The sequence below is a fragment of the Oxyura jamaicensis genome, chromosome 2, assembly GCF_011077185.1.
Source record: "Oxyura jamaicensis isolate SHBP4307 breed ruddy duck chromosome 2, BPBGC_Ojam_1.0, whole genome shotgun sequence".
Taxonomy (NCBI): domain Eukaryota; kingdom Metazoa; phylum Chordata; class Aves; order Anseriformes; family Anatidae; genus Oxyura; species Oxyura jamaicensis.
In genome coordinates this window covers 79,643,910-79,665,409 of record NC_048894.1, presented here as the reverse complement: position 1 = coordinate 79,665,409, position 21,500 = coordinate 79,643,910, and the positions used below count along the sequence as shown (strand labels likewise).

General features: G+C 40.8%; 1 protein-coding gene across 1 annotated transcript in view; it reads left to right on the top strand.

Annotated features, from left to right (window-relative positions):
- The window catches only part of BCL2 (BCL2 apoptosis regulator), a 91,654-nt gene extending 70,336 nt beyond the window's left edge, over positions 1-21,318 (top strand). Inside the window, exon 2 of the mRNA XM_035318259.1 lies at positions 16,436-21,318. Within this exon, the coding sequence (XP_035174150.1) occupies positions 16,436-16,570 (135 nt within the window). The 3' untranslated portion in view covers positions 16,571-21,318. The remainder of the gene's footprint in view (positions 1-16,435) is intronic.
- The last annotated feature ends 182 nt before the right edge of the window (positions 21,319-21,500 follow it).

The window sequence follows — 21,500 nt, the reverse complement described above, 5'->3', positions numbered from 1 at the left end:
GGTTTTGACTCACTTGAAGCCAGTTTTAGTTGAATAAAGACTTAAAAAAAATAAAAAATCTAAAAAATTGAAGGACACAAACATTCCCTGCCCAGCTAATACACAAGTTTTAAAAATTGCTCTTCACCAAAACTGTGATCCATCCAACAGAGACTGTACCCATGCTCAGCACCACCAGCTTCAGACAAAAGCAAAAAAATCCACAAGAAGCAGATGTAGGATAATCTCTTCTCTCTCCTAGCTCCCTCCTAGTGAAGACCTCACACTAATCCCAAGAATTGAGAGACTGATTTAATCCTTCAAGCAGAAGGCTTCCATTTTTTATCATCATCATCATCACCATTATTTTGGATTACTGCTGACATATTTTGTTCACCGTAGAAATATTTTATTATTCTCCGAAGCTTGCTAAATTCACTGCCTCAGCATCCTGTAGCAGTGAATCTGAAGGTCTAATTGTGAATCCTGTGCAAAAGCGCTTTGTCTTACCAGCTTTGAATTTCTGTCTTTCCTTGTGTAATTGAAATCTCTCTGCTTCTTGCATGAGGTGCAGGACTGCAGTCTCCATACCTACCTTCTCTCTCCCTGTCACTCATTATTTGATGGACTCCTTGCTCGGTTATCTGGTTACTTACTAATATGACTAGTTCCAGTTCCCTCTCCCTACTGAAGTGTTTCTGTTCTTAAAATCTCATTGCTCCACTCTGATCTCAGTTAAGTAAGTAATTCAGAAATTCCAAACACAGTTTTCAGGAAATATTTTTTAAACTCCAACAATTTTTAATTAAATGGTTTTCAGTGCAATGATCATTAATGCACAATATTAAAATTTTAGAATTGGGATCATGTCCCCATTCACACTGTAGCTTTGAAATGTACTACTTGGCCTGGGAGTTTCAAAGCCTGGAACCTGTCCTCAGACAACCAAAAGAAGAAAATCTGTTTATTTAAGAAAGTCTGTTTATTTAAGTACATAGCCATGTATTTAGGAATCTAGCTTGAAAGCATGTTTTTTGAAGATTTAGGGAAATGGGATACATTATAGTGAGAATGAGAAAGGACTCTCCTGGGCAATACACCACTGGTAGCCACCAACAGTTATTTGCCCAACCAAAAGCTCATCCTTTAATTAAAACTAAACACGGACAGACAAAAAGATAGCAACTCTTACTTTGGCTAGGGAACTGCTGAACATATCTTACCTTCTGTTAAGAAGAACATTCAAGTGTTCTGAAATCCCAGAAATGTCTGTGAGAAATTGAGGAAGCTCAGAGGCTGAAAGGTCATGTGGGAGGAGAAAGGTGGCTTTTAGATAGAGCCTGGCCAAGCCTTTGTTTTAAGAAGCTACTTTTCCTGATAAAAAAGAAGCTTGGCTACAGAGGTGAGGGTCAGATCACCCTTCTGAAGGTGCCATCACTGAAGATGGCATCGCTGAAGATGGTTTGCCACCGAGCAGAAAGAGACTGACAAGGCAAACACCCCCAGTCGTCCCAGGGAATGCATTCCAAAGGAAAAGGAACTCGGCAAGCTTTTTAATTTCAGCAAAACATATGGTTATCATGAGACACTGGATGAGCTTTTCCTATCAGTAAGTAAGAGAGACTGTCTGGGAACTTGCTTCATTTGGCAAGACAGAAAACTCTGGGTCTGAGACAAGGCTTTGACTAAGTTGTTCCCAGTTTCATACACACGCCTGGCGTGGCAGCGAGAACAGTCCTGAGTGTGGCCAAGAAGATTGTGTGAGATGGCATTTTACTTTGACAGAGTGAGAAAACCCGGGGAAGGGAGAGCCTAGAAAACGGAGGAGATCAGAACAGAAGTAGATGCTAGCAAAGAAGCCAGAAGTTATGAGGATCTGGGGAACGTATTAGTCAAATATGTCTATTAAAGACGTGTATATATGGCAGCATCTTGTGAATTCAGAGAACATCATGCCAATTACGACCATCAGAGAACCATAATTTTGGTAAATGCATAAAAGGGAATTCAGTAAAACTGGGAAGGTATCAGATACAGGATTTGAATGAGCATAAGTATTTAAACAAATTTAACAAGCTTAAAAGCAAAAGAACAACCCTTGTATTTTGCCATGGAGCATGATTTCAGTTATAATGGGCAGGAGGGAAACATAGTGGAACAACATTTTATCTACCTACAACATGTTCAGGAAAGAAAGACTGGTCCACAGAGGCAGAGGAGATACTGCCAAATAGAAGGACAGCATAAGCACTATTTAGATGAACTTTAAGTGGGAAGCACTATGCAACTGAATCTCCAAAGACAAATAAAGAAATGCAAAACTAGAAATTCCACAGCATTTTAACAACTTTCGGAAAGTAAAGGCATTAGCAGGTCTTAGTTGCTCTATAGCCAGCTTAAGGAAACTGAGTGAGCAACGTTGAACTCAACTGCTAACAAAACTGTAGTAATAGGGACTTTGGCTACTCGCCTATGCTTGGACAAGTAGATCAGGAGAAATACGGATTAAAAGAGAGATTTCTTGACACCTGAGGCAACAGCATCTTGGAAAAGTGACACTCAAAAGGAAGAAACTAGTATTAACTCAGGTATTAATCACAAACGGATCATAGCTGACTCACTAAGTCTTAACGTCTAGATGGACCACAAGGCTATTCAGTACAGCAACTCCTATGTTCCTGGATCAAAACTTTAACCTCTTTGAGGTGGTATTACTTTATTTTCTTACAAACTCTTGACATAAGGACATATTTTACTGTCTAAGAAATTGATCAAAGAGCAACTTCATCTTTTTCTTCCAAAGCCTACCCTTAAAATAGGGCCAGAGGAGGACTAAACATGGCTTTATGAGCTGTTCCTCCCCCTAAGAGACTGAAAACCTTTAAAGAGCTTCTCATACGTTTCAGTGGCTACCAGCCTCTTGATAAACCTTACCAATGTGCTGCACCTTTCTTATATTAGGTATTCACAGAGCGGACTCGCCTACAGCTACACAGTGCCCAGGTGTTCCTGCTTTCTGAGCACAGTTTTATGCTGGCTTCACAGCAAACCAGCTACAACTGGTATTGACACCAAGTCGTGTTTCAAATGTTCCTACCCACCTCAGCCTGCTTCTGTAGCAGCTTAGCTCTATTCTAGACACAAAATGTGCATTGCAGCCTCACAGAGCACTGAGCAGGGCTAGTCTTCACTGCAGGTTGCCATCTGTGTCACAACACAACCTTGAAGAGTCCCACTGGCACAATGCCCACAATGACTTTGCAATTACATTCACCTAAGTTGCACTCAGCATTGTGGCAGCCAGCTGCAGTTAAAACCTGCTGGGACCACAGCCTAAGCATGATTAGCTGGCACATCGACAATCTTGTGTTTGCAATAACTTCAACTCCAAAGACGGGAGGAGTAAGCAATATACCAGTGAGAAAAGGTGTAATTTGTGTATGCACGCATGGAAGCTGTGCAAGGTAGTATTGTATGCATAAAGGTGAATAGTGAAAAGAAAGGTAATGAATGAAAGGAGGTTACATAACCATAGAAAGAATTAAAAAATATATATATAACAACAACGACAACAACACAAAAATGAAGAACAAACAAACACCAAGATGTGAAAGAGGTGCAAGTTAAGAGGTAGAATCTGGAGTTGGACAAAGATGACAAAGTTGGTAAAAACAATATGCCACAACAGACAGGCATGACAGGAGGCCCATTGAGCATCCCATGGTTGTTACAGACATATGGGATGTCCACTTGGATGGGACAGAAGAAATTAGGCAAAAAGGATTCAATGAAACAGTACATTTTTTGAAACAAATGCCTGTAGCCTATATTGAAAATGTCTTTTTTCTGCACTTCAAGCACATTAACAGTTTAATATATGATAGTATCATCAGTGACACTGAGAACACTGGGCTTCAGTGAATCTGTGGATTTGTTCCATATTTAACTAATTTGAACCTTTAATCCTCTTGCTTTTGCAAAATCTTCTTCGTTCAGGTCAAAGTATTAAATGGGCTCAAGAAGTAAATAAGGAAATAAATACCAGAAACCCCATGGGGAACATTTAAATTAAAGTTTTCTAATAGTCAAATCAACTTAATGCTGTGATCATAGGCTCAGCTCAGCTTCTTTCCCTCCCCCCTTCCCTCCCCTCCATCTCTATGAGTAAAGCTGTGGGAGTAAATAGCCAAAAAAAAAATAAGGAAGGGACTTTAGGTTTCTTTTAGTTTCTTGATGCTTTTTTATTTTAGCTGTTGTCATCATAGATATACAGGAACTTCTGAAACACAGATTTGTGAAAACAAACACAGCCCAAAACATTGGCACCCCCAGTTTTCCCCACCTTCCACTCCTGGTTCACGCTCCACTGTATACCAGTGTTGGTTAGGCATCTGACTCTTTTAGGGATATAAACTATGCTGGTGCAAATCCTTGTGTAGACAAAAATCTTGCTGAGATAACTCTTCCCCCAGCATAACATATTTCAGTTAATGAGTCAGAATACGCTTTGATATCAGTATAAATGGTTCCTCCTGGGGGGAGGATTGCTTCTTTACTGTTAAAATGTAGATAAGTTCTGAACTTTTTCTCTTCCTTTACTTGGGCTTAAATCAGTCAAACCTATATCTAGTATTTCTCATCCAGAAATAACACAGCTTCTTTTCATCACCTTTTTGACTGTTGGTCCTTTTCTGCATTCCTGCTTTTGATTGTATGCTCACCAGAAAGGGGTGTATTTAAAACCCTCTTGAAAGCAGAAGTTCTGTTTCAAGCAACAGTAACCACAGGATCAAATGCCTCCAATCTCAAAAGAAAGAAAACTGACTCAAAAGCTTGAAGCTAACGAATGGTTTGCAGTTGTCCGAGACGCTTGTCTTTAATATTGAGGAAGCAATGACTTTCTGGCCTCTGGAGGTGCATCTCCTAGACAGGCAGGCACACAACGAAATGAAGTCTTAATGCCGTGAGCTTCTTGAGACTGCTGCAATAACATTCTGGCAGACTGGGCTGCCTTGGCTCTTTATACTTGCAGCAATTTGAATGTCTCTTTCGGTTTAGCGTGATGCTTGGCAAATTTCCCAATCTTACATTATCTGGGTAAGGAAGACTAGAGAAGCTGGTACGTTGGGGGAGCCTTTGAAGAAGCTTCTTTGCAGTTTGTTCATAGCAAAACAGTTGGCTGCGTGCAGGAGGAGTGTTCGGACGGCAGCTTAGGCTGCTGGCTTGAAAAGAGTTTAACTGAATTGCATCCAGGCACCAAGATGCTCAGATACCACAGCAATGTGTGTGGTATAAGAACCTAGATAGAGGAAGATTAGATAGCAAATCAGACAGAATTTTGCATGTGATTTCCTGGGTTTGTCTAAACTTATAGCAGCAACAGTTAATTATAGGAGTTTCTGAAGGCAACTCCTGGGTGGGTTATGTCACTTATACATTCAATTCCAGCCCGAAATTGCCAGCTGAGAGTTACTGCTGTGGCACAAAACCCCTGCTGATGCAAAGCTGATGGAAACACTCCTTCTGCCTTCCCACTCAGAGGCAGAGCAGCAGGCATCGGTGACGGAAGACTTGGAGGAAAAGAAGGAGGATGACCATAATAGTACAAGTGTGACACAAAGAGAGTCAAGATGGGCACAGGTCATCAGTGAAGACAGACAGACACAGGAGGTGCTTGCACATGGAAGGTATTTGTGGTCATCGTCTAGATGACTGCTTCACCTACTTCCAGATCTAGTCCCTCGCCTTCTACCACACATGAATCCCTCAGCTCTTGCAACCACTTCTTCTGGCTCTGAAGTAAGGGCAGCTCTTTAACAGCAGATTAATGCTTTAATGAAATTCTTGAGGCTACTTTGAAGTGACTGAGCAAGACAGACTGGTGTTTCGGCATCAGCTGCTCGGGCACATTGTGCATATTGCTGTGCAGCAAAGACAGTGCTTTAAGTCTTCATGCACAACAGAAGTTATCCTTTTTTTCTCTGGTAGTTGAGCTTCATCTAAACAGCAGTTGCACAAGTTTCACAGCAGGAATAATTAGCCAGCCTGGAGTACCATTCTTATGTGCCTATAGGACTTGCACCCAAATACCTGCTCCTGAACTGGCTTCCTCAACACAAGGCCAGCTCCCTCTCCCTCTCCACAGAACTGCATTCTGCCATATAGACCCACCTGCACGTAGAAGTATTTAGAAAAAGTTAAAGGCAAGGTTTTGGACCTTATAGCAGTTTTGATCTGCCGTTTCCAATCTGTGAAGTCTTATTTATTTTAGAAAGTGGGAAAGCTTTCAAGCACTGATTTCATAGGTAATGCATTTATTTTTTCTTGGCTGATATTCTTGATTTTGTTTTTTAGTCTTTCCTTTGAGTATCTGAACTTTTGCATGAAATTTCTGCTCACTTGGAAAGACCAGCACATCAAGTAATTACCAGTCTTTCCTGCCTAAGTTAAGGGCCTTCTCCTTCCTAGTGGTGTTAGTTCAAGGTCACAACAACAGAGTTAAACACTTCACGAATTTGCATCTGACTTGCTGTCCACAGAAATTGTTCATTAAAAGATCCAATTTCCATTGGCATTCTCCCTTTCATAGGATGTCAACAGGAAATATAAATGCTCAGCTCTTTGTGAAGGATCTGCAAGGACATGCAGGCTTTAAAAAAATAAAAAATAAATTTAAAAAAAAAAAAGCAGCAGTTAACCAAATCCTTTAGTTTCTGTTTTGAATGACTGGCCATAGGAATGCAGGCTATGCCATATCTCAGCTGTTCCCAAAGGCGTGTATGTGTAACTTGTTGATAGTGGTGCTTCAGGCTGCAGTGATAGCAGCGTGACCACCCTCATGTTCATCGTCCTGTGGCAGAACCAGCCCCCGCCTTCTCTCAGGAAAAAAACAGGCACAAGAGAAAACAAAGAGGGATCTGTTGTTTCAGAGGGCTGGCACCCGTACCTTCTGCTCTTTAGCAAAAAGGAGAGATCCTAGGTCACCTCGGCCCTCACCCTAAGCTGCCAGCACTGTTGGGTTATAAGGAGCAGCATGGCTTGCTCTGGTGATTAATGTGAGCGTCTGATACACGGGAGAGCTGAGGCTTGACTTTCAGGATCTGCAGGGCATCTGACTGATAAGAGCAAAACTCGACACTCAGGACAGCAGCAGACTTCATTGGGAACTGCACGTCACCACCAGAAGGAAAGAAGAGCCCACCAAATCCTAGAGTTTCAGCACTGGGTTTTTAAAATCTCACCGGTGCCCAAGGTATATATCTTTTTCGCAGTAAAAACTACTTAAAGCGTACTGTAAATGCACAGACGCAGATCAATGCTGAACATCTGGTTAATATAAATTACAGTCTTATTTTGCAAATAAAAGTTCCTAGGGTCTACATGACAAAATCTGGCCAGCATAACTATCTCATGGGGAAAAAATCACATCTCTAGCCTACAAAGATAACTATTTTGGCATGATTCCTATCCCCACTATGCAGACATACATAGACTTAACACCAAACAGTGGAGTCCTTCTGCCAGCGCGGCTCACATTGTTTGGGAGGCATTTCAACCATGCTGGTAGCCCCCTCCAACTGGTAGAAGCCATGTCTCCATCAAGCGACTTGGCCAGAGCAGTGACACCAGCAAAGATTCAAATTAGTACAAAATAATCCTTTTTCTCCTGCTACTCATCTCTATTTTTCAGTTTTAAAGCTTTCCACTAAAAGGAAACACACAAACTTTGTGCCCTTTCTTGTATCAGCAATGCATTATTTCATTTTTCAGAGGAATTAAAACATGCATATGGGTGGGAAGTGTGTCTGTTTCCAACATCCCAATGCTTTTTGGAGGGGAGGAAGGGCTAGGATGGAGGGAAGAGCAGATGGGCCTGGCAAAGGGAATTAGCACTTCTGCAGTGGGATGCCTGTTGTTTGTTTTGGTGTTGGTTTTGGAGGTGCAGGGGCAGAGATTATTTGCATTTCATTAAGGCTTCATATTTTGTTTTTGCAAGGTGGCATTTGAATAAATCTAACGGTCATAAGCTAATGGGTTACAACTGTGCATGCAAATGAATTTAAGAGCTGTTTTGAATAGCAAAACAAAGTCCTTCAATCTGTTTGTGAATCATATCCCTGCACCCTGATTTTCCTTGTTCTTTTCATATGGTCCCTGTTACCTAATAACATTTGCCAAAGGACTTTCTGGATGACCAGAAAAACTGAAGATTTCATAGCCAACCGTAACCTGTGAGCACTTTGCCAGGCAAGGCAACTTATAAAGCAAGCATGGGCTCAGTAGGATTCAGCTCATGGTGGCAACAGGAAGCTTTCACGTGTACTATTTAGACAGTTGACTTTGTCTGCTATTCCCATTTGTCTCAGTCTGCACAGCCTATCCTAATTCCTTTCCCTGCTCAGTCACCCTTCATTGGTCTTCCATGTCTTGTGGTTTTGTGCAGGAGGTGAGCAGAACAGAGAGGAGGAGGAGTGGAGAGGAGGCACCCACACCAAAAACAATCTTTTCTGAGCCAGTGCAGACCAGGAACTTCCCCTCATATTAAATCCCCATTACCACTTAGCTGTGAAATTATGAAAAAACATGGACGAGCCACCGAGAGGCCTTCAGGAACAGCCCCACAAGGCAATTCAGAAGTGTATACGCACACTGATGCCGGTGATCTTCACACCCGTGTGTGCTCAGTGCTGGACGGGGGCTTACAGTTTGCTCCACTGGGCTGCCTCACTGCCAGGGCACATCTGCCTGCCTTACAGCTGGCACACAGCACCCACCAGGGTACAGCATGCAGGGTCTGGCTCAGGAAATGGCAGGAGAAAGCAGTGAGCAAAAAAAACACCACCTCGTCTCTTCCTCAAATAAGGCTTTTACAGGTGAGCAAAAATGGTTTGGGCCACTAACGAGGTGTAGCTTGCCAAAGAAAATACATGCACAAGCTCATATGTTCCAGGTGGCTGCTGGTAGAAGCGTAGCTGCCCATTTAAGTCTTCAGCATTTTTTATTTGGCCCAAGGGGGGGCCGCCCCCCCCCCCCCGCAGTGTTGTGCTTATTCATTAAATTGCAGATTTATCGTAAGGTTACTTTATGTAACCCTCGCTGTTTCATTCCCCCGGTAAATCAGCTGATTGTCACAAGATTTAAAAAAACAACAACCAAAGCCTGCTTCAAGCTGTGTTAGGAATGCATGGCATCTTTGAAGAAGGTGCCACTTCACCTGAACTTTTACCAGAGGCAGCTGCTGCAGCAGCACAGCGTTGTCCAGCACGGGGCTGGAGCGCTACGGCTGCAGCAACGCTTCTGTGCTGCTGGAGCTCGAGGCTGAGTGCAAGGCAGGTGAGCCAAAGGTATCTGGATCAGAACTCCCTGTTTAGACAACAAACAGGGGATCAGGTATTTCCCTAAGAGATATTAAAACAAGCAGCAGAAAAAAAAAAAATGCGTGACTGGTCCCTCGTGGCTCAGCTGATGGCACAGCCTGCTCAGACTAGTTCGGTTTCACCCTTCGCGTTCACGTGCGCTGCCTGTTCTGGCAGAGACCACTTCTAGCAAGCCCTTCCTTGGCAAACCCTTGGTCTTTCTGTCTTTCTTTTCCCTGTTTACCTCAGCTAATACCTGCGCCTCAAGCCCTTTCACAGCACAGCTGGATACATTTATTAAACAAAACCCTCCATTACTGAAGTGGTGGGCTGATGACAAAAGCTGTGCCAAAGCACTTTGAACATTTCTACAAGCAGCTACTTTCAGTTCCCATTTCTCAGACTGTTACATGATTTAACTCTTTTGCAGCAGCCTGAGAGTAACAGACACTGGCAGCTGGAGCATGCAGGGAACATAATGGTGTATGTGTTCGTATTTCCCTCAGTCGCCAAACTACAAGCTGGCTCCAAATTTTCAAATTTAGCTTTTTAGTTTAGGTACGCTATTTCCAGCGTAATGGCACTCAAATTGAAAGTAAATTACTAGCAAGACAGAATTTAGACCAGACTTTCAGAGAACAGGCCTGTGTTGCCATTCAGACCCATTTTGTCCTTATTTTTGAGTCATTCAGAAAGTTGTGTTCCCAATACATCGTGCTTCTTTGCAAAGGATATGGTTGTGTGACGGTGCAGTATGAGTTCCCTTAGCAACTCCGTGATGCTTGCTCCGTCCTCCAAAGTGACCCACAGATCACTGTGGGTGTTTGATAAATTTGCATGTAAATATAAACTCATTAGAAGTGGTTTATTAAATTTGACTAGAAGAAGATGGCCTAAAACCGAATGGTTCTCAGTGCAACTAAGATTAGTGAAAATACATGCAATTTGTTTCTGTGTACAAAAGATATACAGCTTCTAGCATTCAACCCAAGTAGTATGACTCCAGAAGCTAAAACCAAACTGCTAAATATTGATGTAAGAAACACCAAAACAGTTGAATGGGCTTATAACCCTGCAGAAGCTCTGAAAAAGCTGTGAGAATAACCTGTCAAGGACTGAGTAGAGCCTGAGTAGAGTTTGGCTGTGTTGTTTGAATATGTAGGATTTTGTTCAGACTGCCTTCTTGACTTCTTTCTCTCCTTAATGCTAATATTGCTCCCTCAGAAGTGGCACCCATTAAATACCACCAACGAGCCGCTACAGTGACAATATAGCTGATGCCAGAAATACCTCATTTTAATGTGGGCCTTTCCAGGAATAAGAAAACCAGGCAGCCTCCCCTAGGTCTGGGCTTTTGCATATTGCAGAGCCACGTCTAACTGAATTAAGTAGAGATGCCAAGATGAAATTGCTGAAACATTTCTCATGCTGACTTGGTTTAACAAGAATGCAGCCTTGTCTGAACACTTCATGGCTTTTCATACAAGTTGAACGATCATCACCTTACTAACCCCATGTTTTAAGGGTTGACCATAGCCTGGGTTGATCCTCCATCTCTCTCAACTATGGAGCAAATCTGTCTGCTGCCAGGTTCGTTCTCCAGAAGCATGAACAGGAACAGTTACTATAACCAGTCAGATTAATATATTTCTAAGCATATGCATCAGTTTTTATGAACAAATCTAACTGCAATTAGTCTCTGCTCCTTAGATGTCTCCATCTGAGTGCCATGTTTAGACAGCAAATAACCCAAATACTGTTTCCATTTATTTGAATTTACATGGCCTTCCATGAGAGCCTGGCATCAGTAGGAGCTGCAAGATATGCCCCAAGACCACAGGCTCACCAGTGCAAGTATTTAAACAAAAAGATAGCAAGAACAAAGAACAACAAACAAAGAACTTAGGTGAGACCACTGTGAAGAGAACCAGTTTTGTCCAAAGACAGAAGTGTCAGATATCACTGGAAAAACAAAAGGGTATGCAGGCAGCAGCTAATCTAAGCTGCATATCTAAGACCAAGTAGGGTATAGTGAAAACAGAAGGCAGAATAGATTCATTTCTACCACCGACAAAGGTGAGGGGCAAAAAAATAAAAATAAACAAAACAACAGAAAATAAAACCAAAAAACCAACCAACCAAACTAAAAACACCCTGGATGGAGATTTGATCGGGCGTATACATGCTAAAGCCAGTCCCTGGGCAGGCTCCCTGCCAGCGGTCAGCAGAGTGGCATGGTGACACCTTCTTTTCCAGCACATTATAATTTGATAAAGTGCACCTGGCTGGAGCACCAGCATGTCAGCACTCCCAGGCGGAAAAAGGTATCGGCCTCTCTAAAGACACCGACCTGGTGAAACACCACACTCGGCACACCACCGTCTGTGGCTGAGCTGTCCTGATTTGCATGTCCTCACTAGTCGGGCTTGCATAAAAGACCCATGGACGCTTCAGGAGAGTAACAGCTACAGATCTATTTTTTTATGTTCCAAGAACTTTTCTCATTATCTTCAAGATGACATTTTAATGAGGTTTCACTGCATAGAAAACAGGGGACGATTTATGCAGCTCTCTCGGCTCTCTCCTTCCCCAAACTCTCTATGAAATGAGTTACCATGCAGGATCGAAAGCTTTTACGAGAATTTATGTCGCTCATATTGAGGCAGTGGTGAGTGAAAAGCCATTCAGCTGCTACATCTTGGCATCGGAGTGGATGACATTCCCTCTCCCACCGTAACAGATGGCAGAGCCATGTCATTCAAACCTGGGCAGGTTTCTTCAAAAGCGTGGAGCTGGTGCGTGTTTGTTTGTTTGTTTTGGAGTCACGGAGAGGGCAGCATGAAATAGCTGCGAGGCAATTCCCGTTCAGTAAAATGGAAGTCTCACCGGCTCTTCATTCAATACAATGTGGCTCAAGAGGATATCCTGTCAAACCAATGATAACGAGGGAAATAAAGTCACTTCCTCAACAGCTGTTTGATTCAGGTAGAAAAAGGAAGTCTTTACTTCCTCGTGTTTGCTCTCCCCACCACCCCCTCAGTCACAAATGCAGAATGCCATGCCGAGGCTGGCTTTTCCCTTTGCATAGTCAGGAGGGAGCAGTCGTGTCATTAATGCTTCGCTGGGCGCAGCATATGGGAAGTATTTACTCCTCTGCAGCCTGGAAGCTAGGGCCTGCCTCTTGGGCAGGGATGAAGGCCGAGCTGCACAAGGACCGAGACTAAATAAACCCCAAGTGCAAGCAAAGAATGTTTGTGTAATTAAAGAGGACATTTGTTTCGTGGATCAGCACTGCCAAATTTGGGCCAGCAGAAGAAGAGGGCAATGTGATACAGAGCCTCTGCTTCGAGATGGCCCTGACACAGGGCACTCTCACACCTCCTCTCCCTCGCAGGCAAAATTCAACAAACTCCATTTTGGCCCCAGGCTCCCTGGAAAGCCATGCAATGCCATCCAGGACTGGGGCCTGCATCCCCACGGGTCGTTCAGCGGGCAGGGGGGCTCTCAGCACGCCCCTGGCCTGCCAGTCGGGCCCGAGGAGGTGAGGCTGACATCTCGGTGCGTGGTACCAAGAAGGGCCTAGGCAGAGCATCTTTCCTTCCAGCATTCCCATCTTTCCTGCTGGGTGGAAACAGTCAAGGTGAATTTACACAGTAAATCAACAACGGACTGATTTGACTCCATAAAAGCTCCAAAGAAATTATTTTCAAAAAACTAACAGGGCTGAATGAAGAGTTCTTTTCCGTATAACTTTTAACTGCCCTGATATAATTTTACATCCAGGATATAACTTTCTATTAAATTTTAAATAGGCAGGTCTTAAAATAAAGGCCCACAAGCCTTTTCTTTCCAATTGTGTAACATTTCCAGAAAGGTTGACCACGCCAGGACTTGCCTCGGTCTATTTGCCAAGGGGACCCCTGCTTTCATTATAAAGAGTGTTTTTCAAAGTACATCAAGTGTTTCAAGCAATTTTGCTAATCTTATTTGTTTTAGAGCAGATTCTCTTATTTTAAACAGACTGGTTTAGGTGACAAAAATCCAGTGACAAATACATGGGTTTATAGAAGGAGACAAACCTTATGAAACAGTCAGGATTCTGTTTAGGGTTCTCTTTGTGCTAAAATAGTTTCCAGTAATGGGTCATACTTCCCAACCCCCCCTGCCCCCCCGGCCTTGTTTTAGTACATAAAATGGACATGTGTTTATTTAAAACAGGTTTGAAACTTAAACAAATAGTGACAGGCTGTTCAAACAAGCTTCGGAAATAGGCCTAATCAGGATGTTTGAGGAGGGGAGGGGGAATGATCATAAAGAGCTACTTGTAATATATAGTGCAGACACCATTAGGTTGGGTTCATGTTGTTGTTGTAATAATCTCTGATGAAAAAGTACTGCATGCTGCACGGTTTTTGTTAGCATTCCTCTTTTGAACCATAGGTTATGCCATACGTTTGCCTGGTCTTCAAATTTTACTGTAACCCTCTGTCCATCCTCATAGCAAGTACCAGGAGATCAGTGAATCGCTGGAAATGGCCTTCCGACCAAACTGGGCTGAATGTTCCTAAACTGAGGTAGAAAGAAGGCACAAAATATCCTAATTTTGCAGTTGATAGTGTATGCATCAGCTGTCATAACTATACAGAAGTGTGACCCAGCCCATAGAAATGTAACATTAAAATATTTTCACGACTTGCGTTTCCATGTTTTGTTGTTTTTTTTTGTTGTTGTTTGTTTGTTTTTGTTTTGTTTTGTTTTTTCATTTCCTCTCTTTTCCACCCATAATATCACCAAGTGTTGAACTTTACCCTTCTTGTATTTTTATAAGGCCTGATCTTGAACTCCCTATCCAGACAAAGCTCCCATGGAAGTCAGTGAGCCTGCACTGGCGGCAACAGGATTTAGCCCAGTCTGTAACATTTTAGGATATTGTGTTACTTCATAGCCTTAAGGAGAAATAAAGGAAGCTTTCCAAAGAGCTGCACAGCAAACTCTGTGCTTTTCAGCTCTGCAACAGCACAGCTGAATATTAAGGCCAGAGTTTGCAAATGTCTATTTCAAAAACCAGGCAGCAATGAGAAAGTTGCCAAATTTTCTCAGGAATGAACAGTTTGCTTTAAGACATTCCCCCCAAAGGTTAAGCTGCTTTCACTTAAGAATATACCCTTGGATACCCATGTTTGAAAATGATTGCCTGGAGTAACAAGCGTTGAGAAATAACAGGAGGAACATGATTCAGGTCAATCTGTGGGCCAAGTCCTATAGCTATTCTGTTACTGACACGCTCATTCTTACATACAACATGCACCAATATTATTTAATGTAAAGACACGTTTCGAAATTACATACATTTTACTTATTTGAGTCTCACTCAGCATCTAGTGAGCAGGCAAACGGCACAATATAAAAAACCTTACACGCCCTCTCGTGGTATAACCACAAATGCTTTTATTCTTACAATAACTAGAGAATGCTAATGATGAAGGCTAATTTAACTTATGTAATTTATGGAAAATACACTTGGTTGAGAGGTTATTATGAATGGTGGAGACCTTTCTGTCTTAATTCTTGTAGTGATCTATGGCATATATACAATTTTAGAAGGCAAGTTACCTCCTAGCGTAGTAGTATTACAAAACCTATAAAGGCATCATAACATAAATAGAGAATGTTTACATACAGCAAAAATAAAAAATGGAAGCCTAGAGTAATACAGAGGGTTGGGAAACTCCACACTGGATAGCTATTTCATGGGTTTATCTCGGTAGTTCGAGTGCAAGCCTTGACTGGTTGCAAAATAAAAGCATTGTCCTAAACCCTGCTATGAGTTGTGTCCCATTTTTAAAGTCATTCAGCTTTACTGTTTATTGCTTTCATGCAGCACGGTGTAATTTACCTCTCAGAATGCTCTGAAGTTTCATGTTTGTAAGGAATCACGGGCAGCTAGAAAGAAATACATTAACCGCAGGGTGTTACTGGTCTAATCACTAGCCTAGTAAAATCCGATTGTATTTATGGACCACAAAAACTTTAATACTTAGACAGGCTTTCCATTTGGTGCCTGCCTGCATCTCAAGACATTCTCAGAGCAGCTCTCCTTAAATACAGGACTGTAGCTTGAAGGAGGAAACACAACGTGTTTTTGGGCTCAGGGCAAGTATTCCCTTTACCACCCATGCAATTTGACTTGGGGGCAGCTATGAGAAGTGGCCAACCCTCTGGCACTGTCTCTTTCCCCCTCCTCTTCCTCATGCCGAACGTAGTGGCTGTAAGCTCCAGGGCAAGTCAGCTGACAAGACATCCACATGGAGAAACAACTCTTTTCAAGGCTAGGTTATTCTTGTGCCAGATGAGCTGGTTAACCTGACTGACCCTGCAGTCAGACCAAAGTATGACTATCAGGAGCTCAGGACCAAGATGTTACCCCTTCTGGTGCCAGTCATGAAAGACCAGCAGAGGCATAACACGGTACAGCACCTTAACAGCTTTAATCCACACAGATGAAACATCTCAGTGGCTACTACGTGTAGTCTTCTGAACCCACCCCTAGGGAACCCAGTAAATCACAGCACAGAATCACAGCATCATCTAGGTTGGAAGAGATCTCCAAGATCACCTGGTCCAACCTCTGACCTAACACCAACGAGTCCTTGACCAAACCATTTTCAGCAACACCGACCAGCAAAATAGATGCCCCATGCCCAGTGGAAACAAAAAGTTTGGAGAATGAAGTTCCATTTACCTCCTTTGTATATTTTTGTATTTATACTTTGAGGAGCCAAAAGGGAGGTACTCATATTTTAAAATGCTGTTCCTGTATTTTCTGTTAGACTGTGCATGCCTATAGCAGATGTCAGGCTGTAAGCAATTACAGCAATATTTGTAGAGGAATAGGCAGGAGAACTTTGTGCTAAGCACTGCACAAAAACATAGCTCCCAAACCACTATTTTAAAAAGTTTGTGTGTTTTTCTTTTTTTTTGTTTTTCTTTTTTTTTTTTTTTTTCTTTTTCCTGCTGGATGACCACTGTGCGTGAAGAAGCTCCCCTCCCTCTCTTAAAAAGTTACTGGGATTCTGATATTGTTTTATTTCCCTTTCTAGGATGCCTTTGTGGAGTTGTATGGCAACAGTATGAGGCCTTTGTTCGATTTCTCCTGGATCTCTCTGAAGACTATCCTGAGTTTGGTTCTGGTGGGAGCTTGCATCACTCTTGGCGCTTATCTCGGACATAAGTAGAGTCACCCAGTTTATCGTGGATTACAAAAGTCTTTCAAAACAGCAAAATAATATTTTTTTTCTGTAGCACAATGGTATTTTATGAGCAAAACAACTTCCTGGCTAAAGATTAAATCAGCTATTACTGCCAAAGGAAATATCATTTATTTTTACATTGCAGGAAAATTATTTATTAAAAGATATTTACATTTTAACCTGCTATTTTCAGAAACTCTGCAAGTTGTATCTGTCATCACATCATGTTGTTATTCTTAACTTTAATGAGCCCCATTGTCTTTTAGTTTTTTTTTTTTTTTTTTTTTTTTTTTTTTTAATTAATGCAGCTGGCTGGATTATTTTCTCTCTGAAGAGCAAATATACTGACAAAGACCTACCTGCTTACACTTAGGAAGGCAGTTACTTGAGCTGCTAAAGGCTGCGTAATTGTGTTGATTTTCCTCGCATTTTTTTTTTTTTTGGATGGCTGGGAGGGATCTGAAAAAAAAGGTCAGTGTGAACGAAGTTCTAACCCTGTCCTGCCAGCAAGAACTGACGGAGTAAACAGTTCAACATGGTACATACGTGCAGTCAAAATGGCAACTTCTCGAAGGACACTTGGCTATCCCTACAGTTCGAAATATGATTGCCTATGCCTTGTAAACATGCGTTTTCAAGTTACCAGTCGTGCCATCACATCATAGTCATAATAGTATCATCCAATACCCTAATGTGTGTCAACTGAAATAATTTTTAATAGAAGTGTGAAGTTAAATCTTTGGGGCTTGCAGGAAATTACTGTTCCAATGATTTTCTCAGCAGTAAAACATTTTCACGGCTATTGACACAGAAACATCAGGAGACCTTAAGTGCCTGCTTTGACAGAGCAGAGCTGGAGTCTGAAGACCTGACCTGTGTCCCACTTTAGTGGGCTCGTATCTGCAACTAATCCTGTTTACTTACGGAGCTCCTCCAGGGGTTTGAAACCAATTAAATGTGGTTCTCTAAATCCCTGAAAGTTGAAAACGATTTTAATTTTATTCGGCAAGAAACAGACCTCAGCTGAGTTACAAATTAGCTCTGACTACCCTTGTTTATCGAACTGGACACCAAAATCAAGCTCATTTTCATCACAAAAAAAAAAAAAAAAAAAAAAAAAAAAAGAAAAAAAAAAGGGAAAAAAAAAAAAAAAAAGAAAAGAAAAGAAAGTGAGCTTTATCCTCCTGCCCCTCACCCCCAAAATTATTTCATGGTAATAAATTCCTAAGACTGTCTACGAAAGAAAAGATGATGAAGAAACTCCAACTCCTCTATCTGGACAGAGACTCTCTGACACCTCGATCGCACAGGTGCCTACTGTCATTTCAAGCAAAAACAGGGTGGAGGAAAAGGGGAGGGTGAAGTATCTGCCCCTATTTTAAATGCAACTCAAGTACAATTAATGCAGACTACTTGATACACAGTTTTATAAACAGACCTGTGTTCTGAGACCAGATGTGTCGATGTATGTCAGAGCGGGGCTTTTCCATGTGCTCGGAGGGGTCCAGAATTGCTGAGGAAGCAGAAGAATCTGAGTGTGTCGCACGGACTGCTCTGAGTAATGGAAATCTCCGTCTTCAATCAAGCGCTCCTATTTTTTCTATGAAACTTTTGAAGTCTGGGATTTGTGGGTCAATGGACATCCACAGGGAGAAAGAAAAGGTTGCAAAGCTCTGAATAAAACGTACCATACAATACAGAAGTGCTATAAGGCTGAAAAAATGCAGTGAATAAACTGTAGAGTCAACCTCAAGATTTCAGTTGGATAACTTTGTGGCATTATATGCAAAATAGCTCCATTAACTTGGGAATGTAATATGTTCAATGTTAAGGCTGTAGTTGATGTTGTGTCTTCAAAGCTGCTTTTTTGTTTGTTTGTTTGTTTTTAAGAGTTGTACATCTCAGCATTTTTACTGCTATTTAGTCATGGCACCTACACTTTGTAAGAGCAAAGACAGAATGAGCTTACCTTTCAAATTTGAAATTACTTTTAATTTTTTAGAAGCATATAAAGGAAATGTTTCTAAGAACACAAAAATGTGATCTAAACTAGGCTTGATTTAAAAAAAATAAAAAATAAAATAGAAGGAAAGAAAAAACAGGATCAAAACAGAAACACCTGCAATGTTTTTAGAGTGCTTCTGTCAGAAGTGAGCATATACATGCAGGAGTCATATGAAAAATATTCTAAATGGGAGCAACCAAGTATTGCAGATTGAGTGTGGGCTTTGTATTTTTTCAGCTACAAAGCTGAATTTGTTTGAAGCCAATTTCAAAACTGGAATTGGCTGGTATCAAGCTAATGTTTCATTTCACAATCTAGTCTTCGTTTCAATTTGTGCCCATACACCCATTAAAGTTCACGAACTATTAGACCTCAAATTGTTTCAATATTGTTTATTTTATTAAAGGTTTACATTGTCAAAAGTAATAAAAGAGTAACTATCAATTCCAGTGCTGCTATACTACAAGGATAATTTGAATGGGTTTTATTTTTAATACCTTCCAATGGCAAAAGTTTTTTAAAGCTGCTTTAGAAATAATATGAAGAAGACACATGATACACATTTAAATGAATATTGAGGATTTTGTGTTCTGTTGTGTCTACTCGCTGGACTTCCCAGTGTACTAGTTAATACCAGGCAAAAAGAAGAGTCATGATGACTGTTGATGATTTTATTTTATTAAAGAGCTAACAGAATTTTCCCATCCTGACTGCAGAATAGTACAGTATTGTGGCTGCATTAGCTATAACGGTAGTTGGTAATACATTTATTAAGAAACATAGTAGAAACATTGAATGTATATAAAAGCTTGAACTTCTTTAATAAAATCCTCTCCTCTCACTTACGCATTTCTTTTGCAATAATTCCTGTCTTTCCTATTCTTCATTACACTTTCACATAGAATTGTTTTCCACAAAATGCCTTACAGACTTGCATGCTCCAAGACTACACTTCCATGACAATCCATCCTCTGTCACTACGCAGACACACATAGCTGGTCACTCCCCGTGTACCCGAGTTTTCAAAGCAGAAGTTAAAAAAGAAGGGACAGTTCTGAAATTGGTTAGGCGTGGAAGATCAGAGGACAACCTAGGAAGAGGTCAAGAAGTAGAAGGAATCAGAGAGCTCACTGAAATGTCTCCCTGGTTAAATGGAATTTGTTCATCTTTCATTCTTTCCCTTGAAAAAGGATGATACAAAGGCAGAGTAACCGAGTATGGAGACCCCATGATTACTCTTCACAGTAAAGCTTAATTCTGAAGGCAGTCTTTTGCAAAACAGAAAATCCTTAGGAATTTGAGAGAAATACTTGATTCGGCTGTATTTAATTTATTTGTCATTAATTCCTTTTTACTGCATTTATTAAGAAAATAATGAAGGAAAATATTTTGCTTCTGAAATAAAATATCTCTACAATCACCTAAGTTCTGTTACATACCAGTAACTTAGGAACAAATGGAAAAACAAGAAAAAAAATCTGCAAGCGTTCTGAAATCAGAGCTGACACAAAGGAAATTTCTCAATAGAACAAGCACTGGATCCAACAAAGGAGGAGTGAGGCTGTGGAGGTAACAGAGAATATACAGATAAGGAAGGGGGCTGGAAGATATGGAGAATGACACTGGTATGTAAGAAAATCTCAAGTTTCAGATGATGCAGGAGTGCACCCAAGGTGGTCTGAAAATAGCTTTTAACTAAAACTGTATACAAATTCGTGCACTACAACATGACTATAATTACTAATTTTTTTCAATCAAAAAAAAAAAAATAAGTGTTATAAAATTAGCCAATCATTAAAAAACTTCATTGGTTTGCTGTTGTGATTTGGGATTACGCAGTCTGAGTAGGGTTGCACTAATAAAGAACAATTATGAAAAAAAAAAAATGTTTCTTTGAAAGCAGATGTGCAAAGGAAACATTGATGTGGTACAGTTCAAAGAATACAGACCCAGGACACCCCAGCCTTGCATGCACACATTCTCCCTTGCTCAGTCAGTGGGAGTCAGATATACGTAAGGTCTGCATGCTTTGACCCTGAAGCATGACACTGTGCTTAGCTGTGCACCTGCATTCAACTTCACAAACCTAGAAGTTCTATTAATTAAAAGTGTAGTGAAGTAGCAAGTTTAAAGCCTGTCTTTTTTTCCTCTCTCTGTCTTTAAACAAGCTAGCAAAATGATTCATTTGTATTATGAGTTAATGGCTCAGTACTACACGAAAAATTAAACATCTTTTGATTTATAAGCATAAAAATTCTTTCTCATTGCAAAAGCCCAGCTTTGTTTTTCATTCCTCTCTCTCTTTCAAACCAGGCTACACAAAAAGAAGACAAAAGAGCCAATTTAATCTGTATTTGTTTTAAATCACATTCCTATACTAAGTTAATGCAGCTTCATCACATGATGAAATCTTTCTCACCAAGTTATACAGCATTAAAAATTCCACACAGAACTATATATTTTTATAATTTAAGTAGCGTATTTTTTTTCTTTTTCTTCTGAATATTTGAATTTTAATTATCACCAGCATAAATGTACATAAGCAGATATCGTTTACCCAGTACCTTTGGATGATGTATGTATGGTAATGTAGTTTGTCAGTTTATCATCATTTAATATGATTATGTTGTTCTTTGTCTTTAAAATGTTATAAGAACATGCTGCCATTAAACTTTCCATGTCTGTCTAGTTAATATTGTGAAAAAATAATAAAGCACACTGTGAGTTACTTGTTTTGCATTTGAATTGTTTAGGATTGGTTGATAAAACACTACTCCGACATTTATGAGTGCAATCCTATAAATGAAACATAATGCTTCCTTCTTGATTGTTCTGGTGACATGTTCTGCTTGGTATCAACAGCTTCAGGCTACAGTGAGACTGTAGAAGTACTACTCACCCATGCTTTTT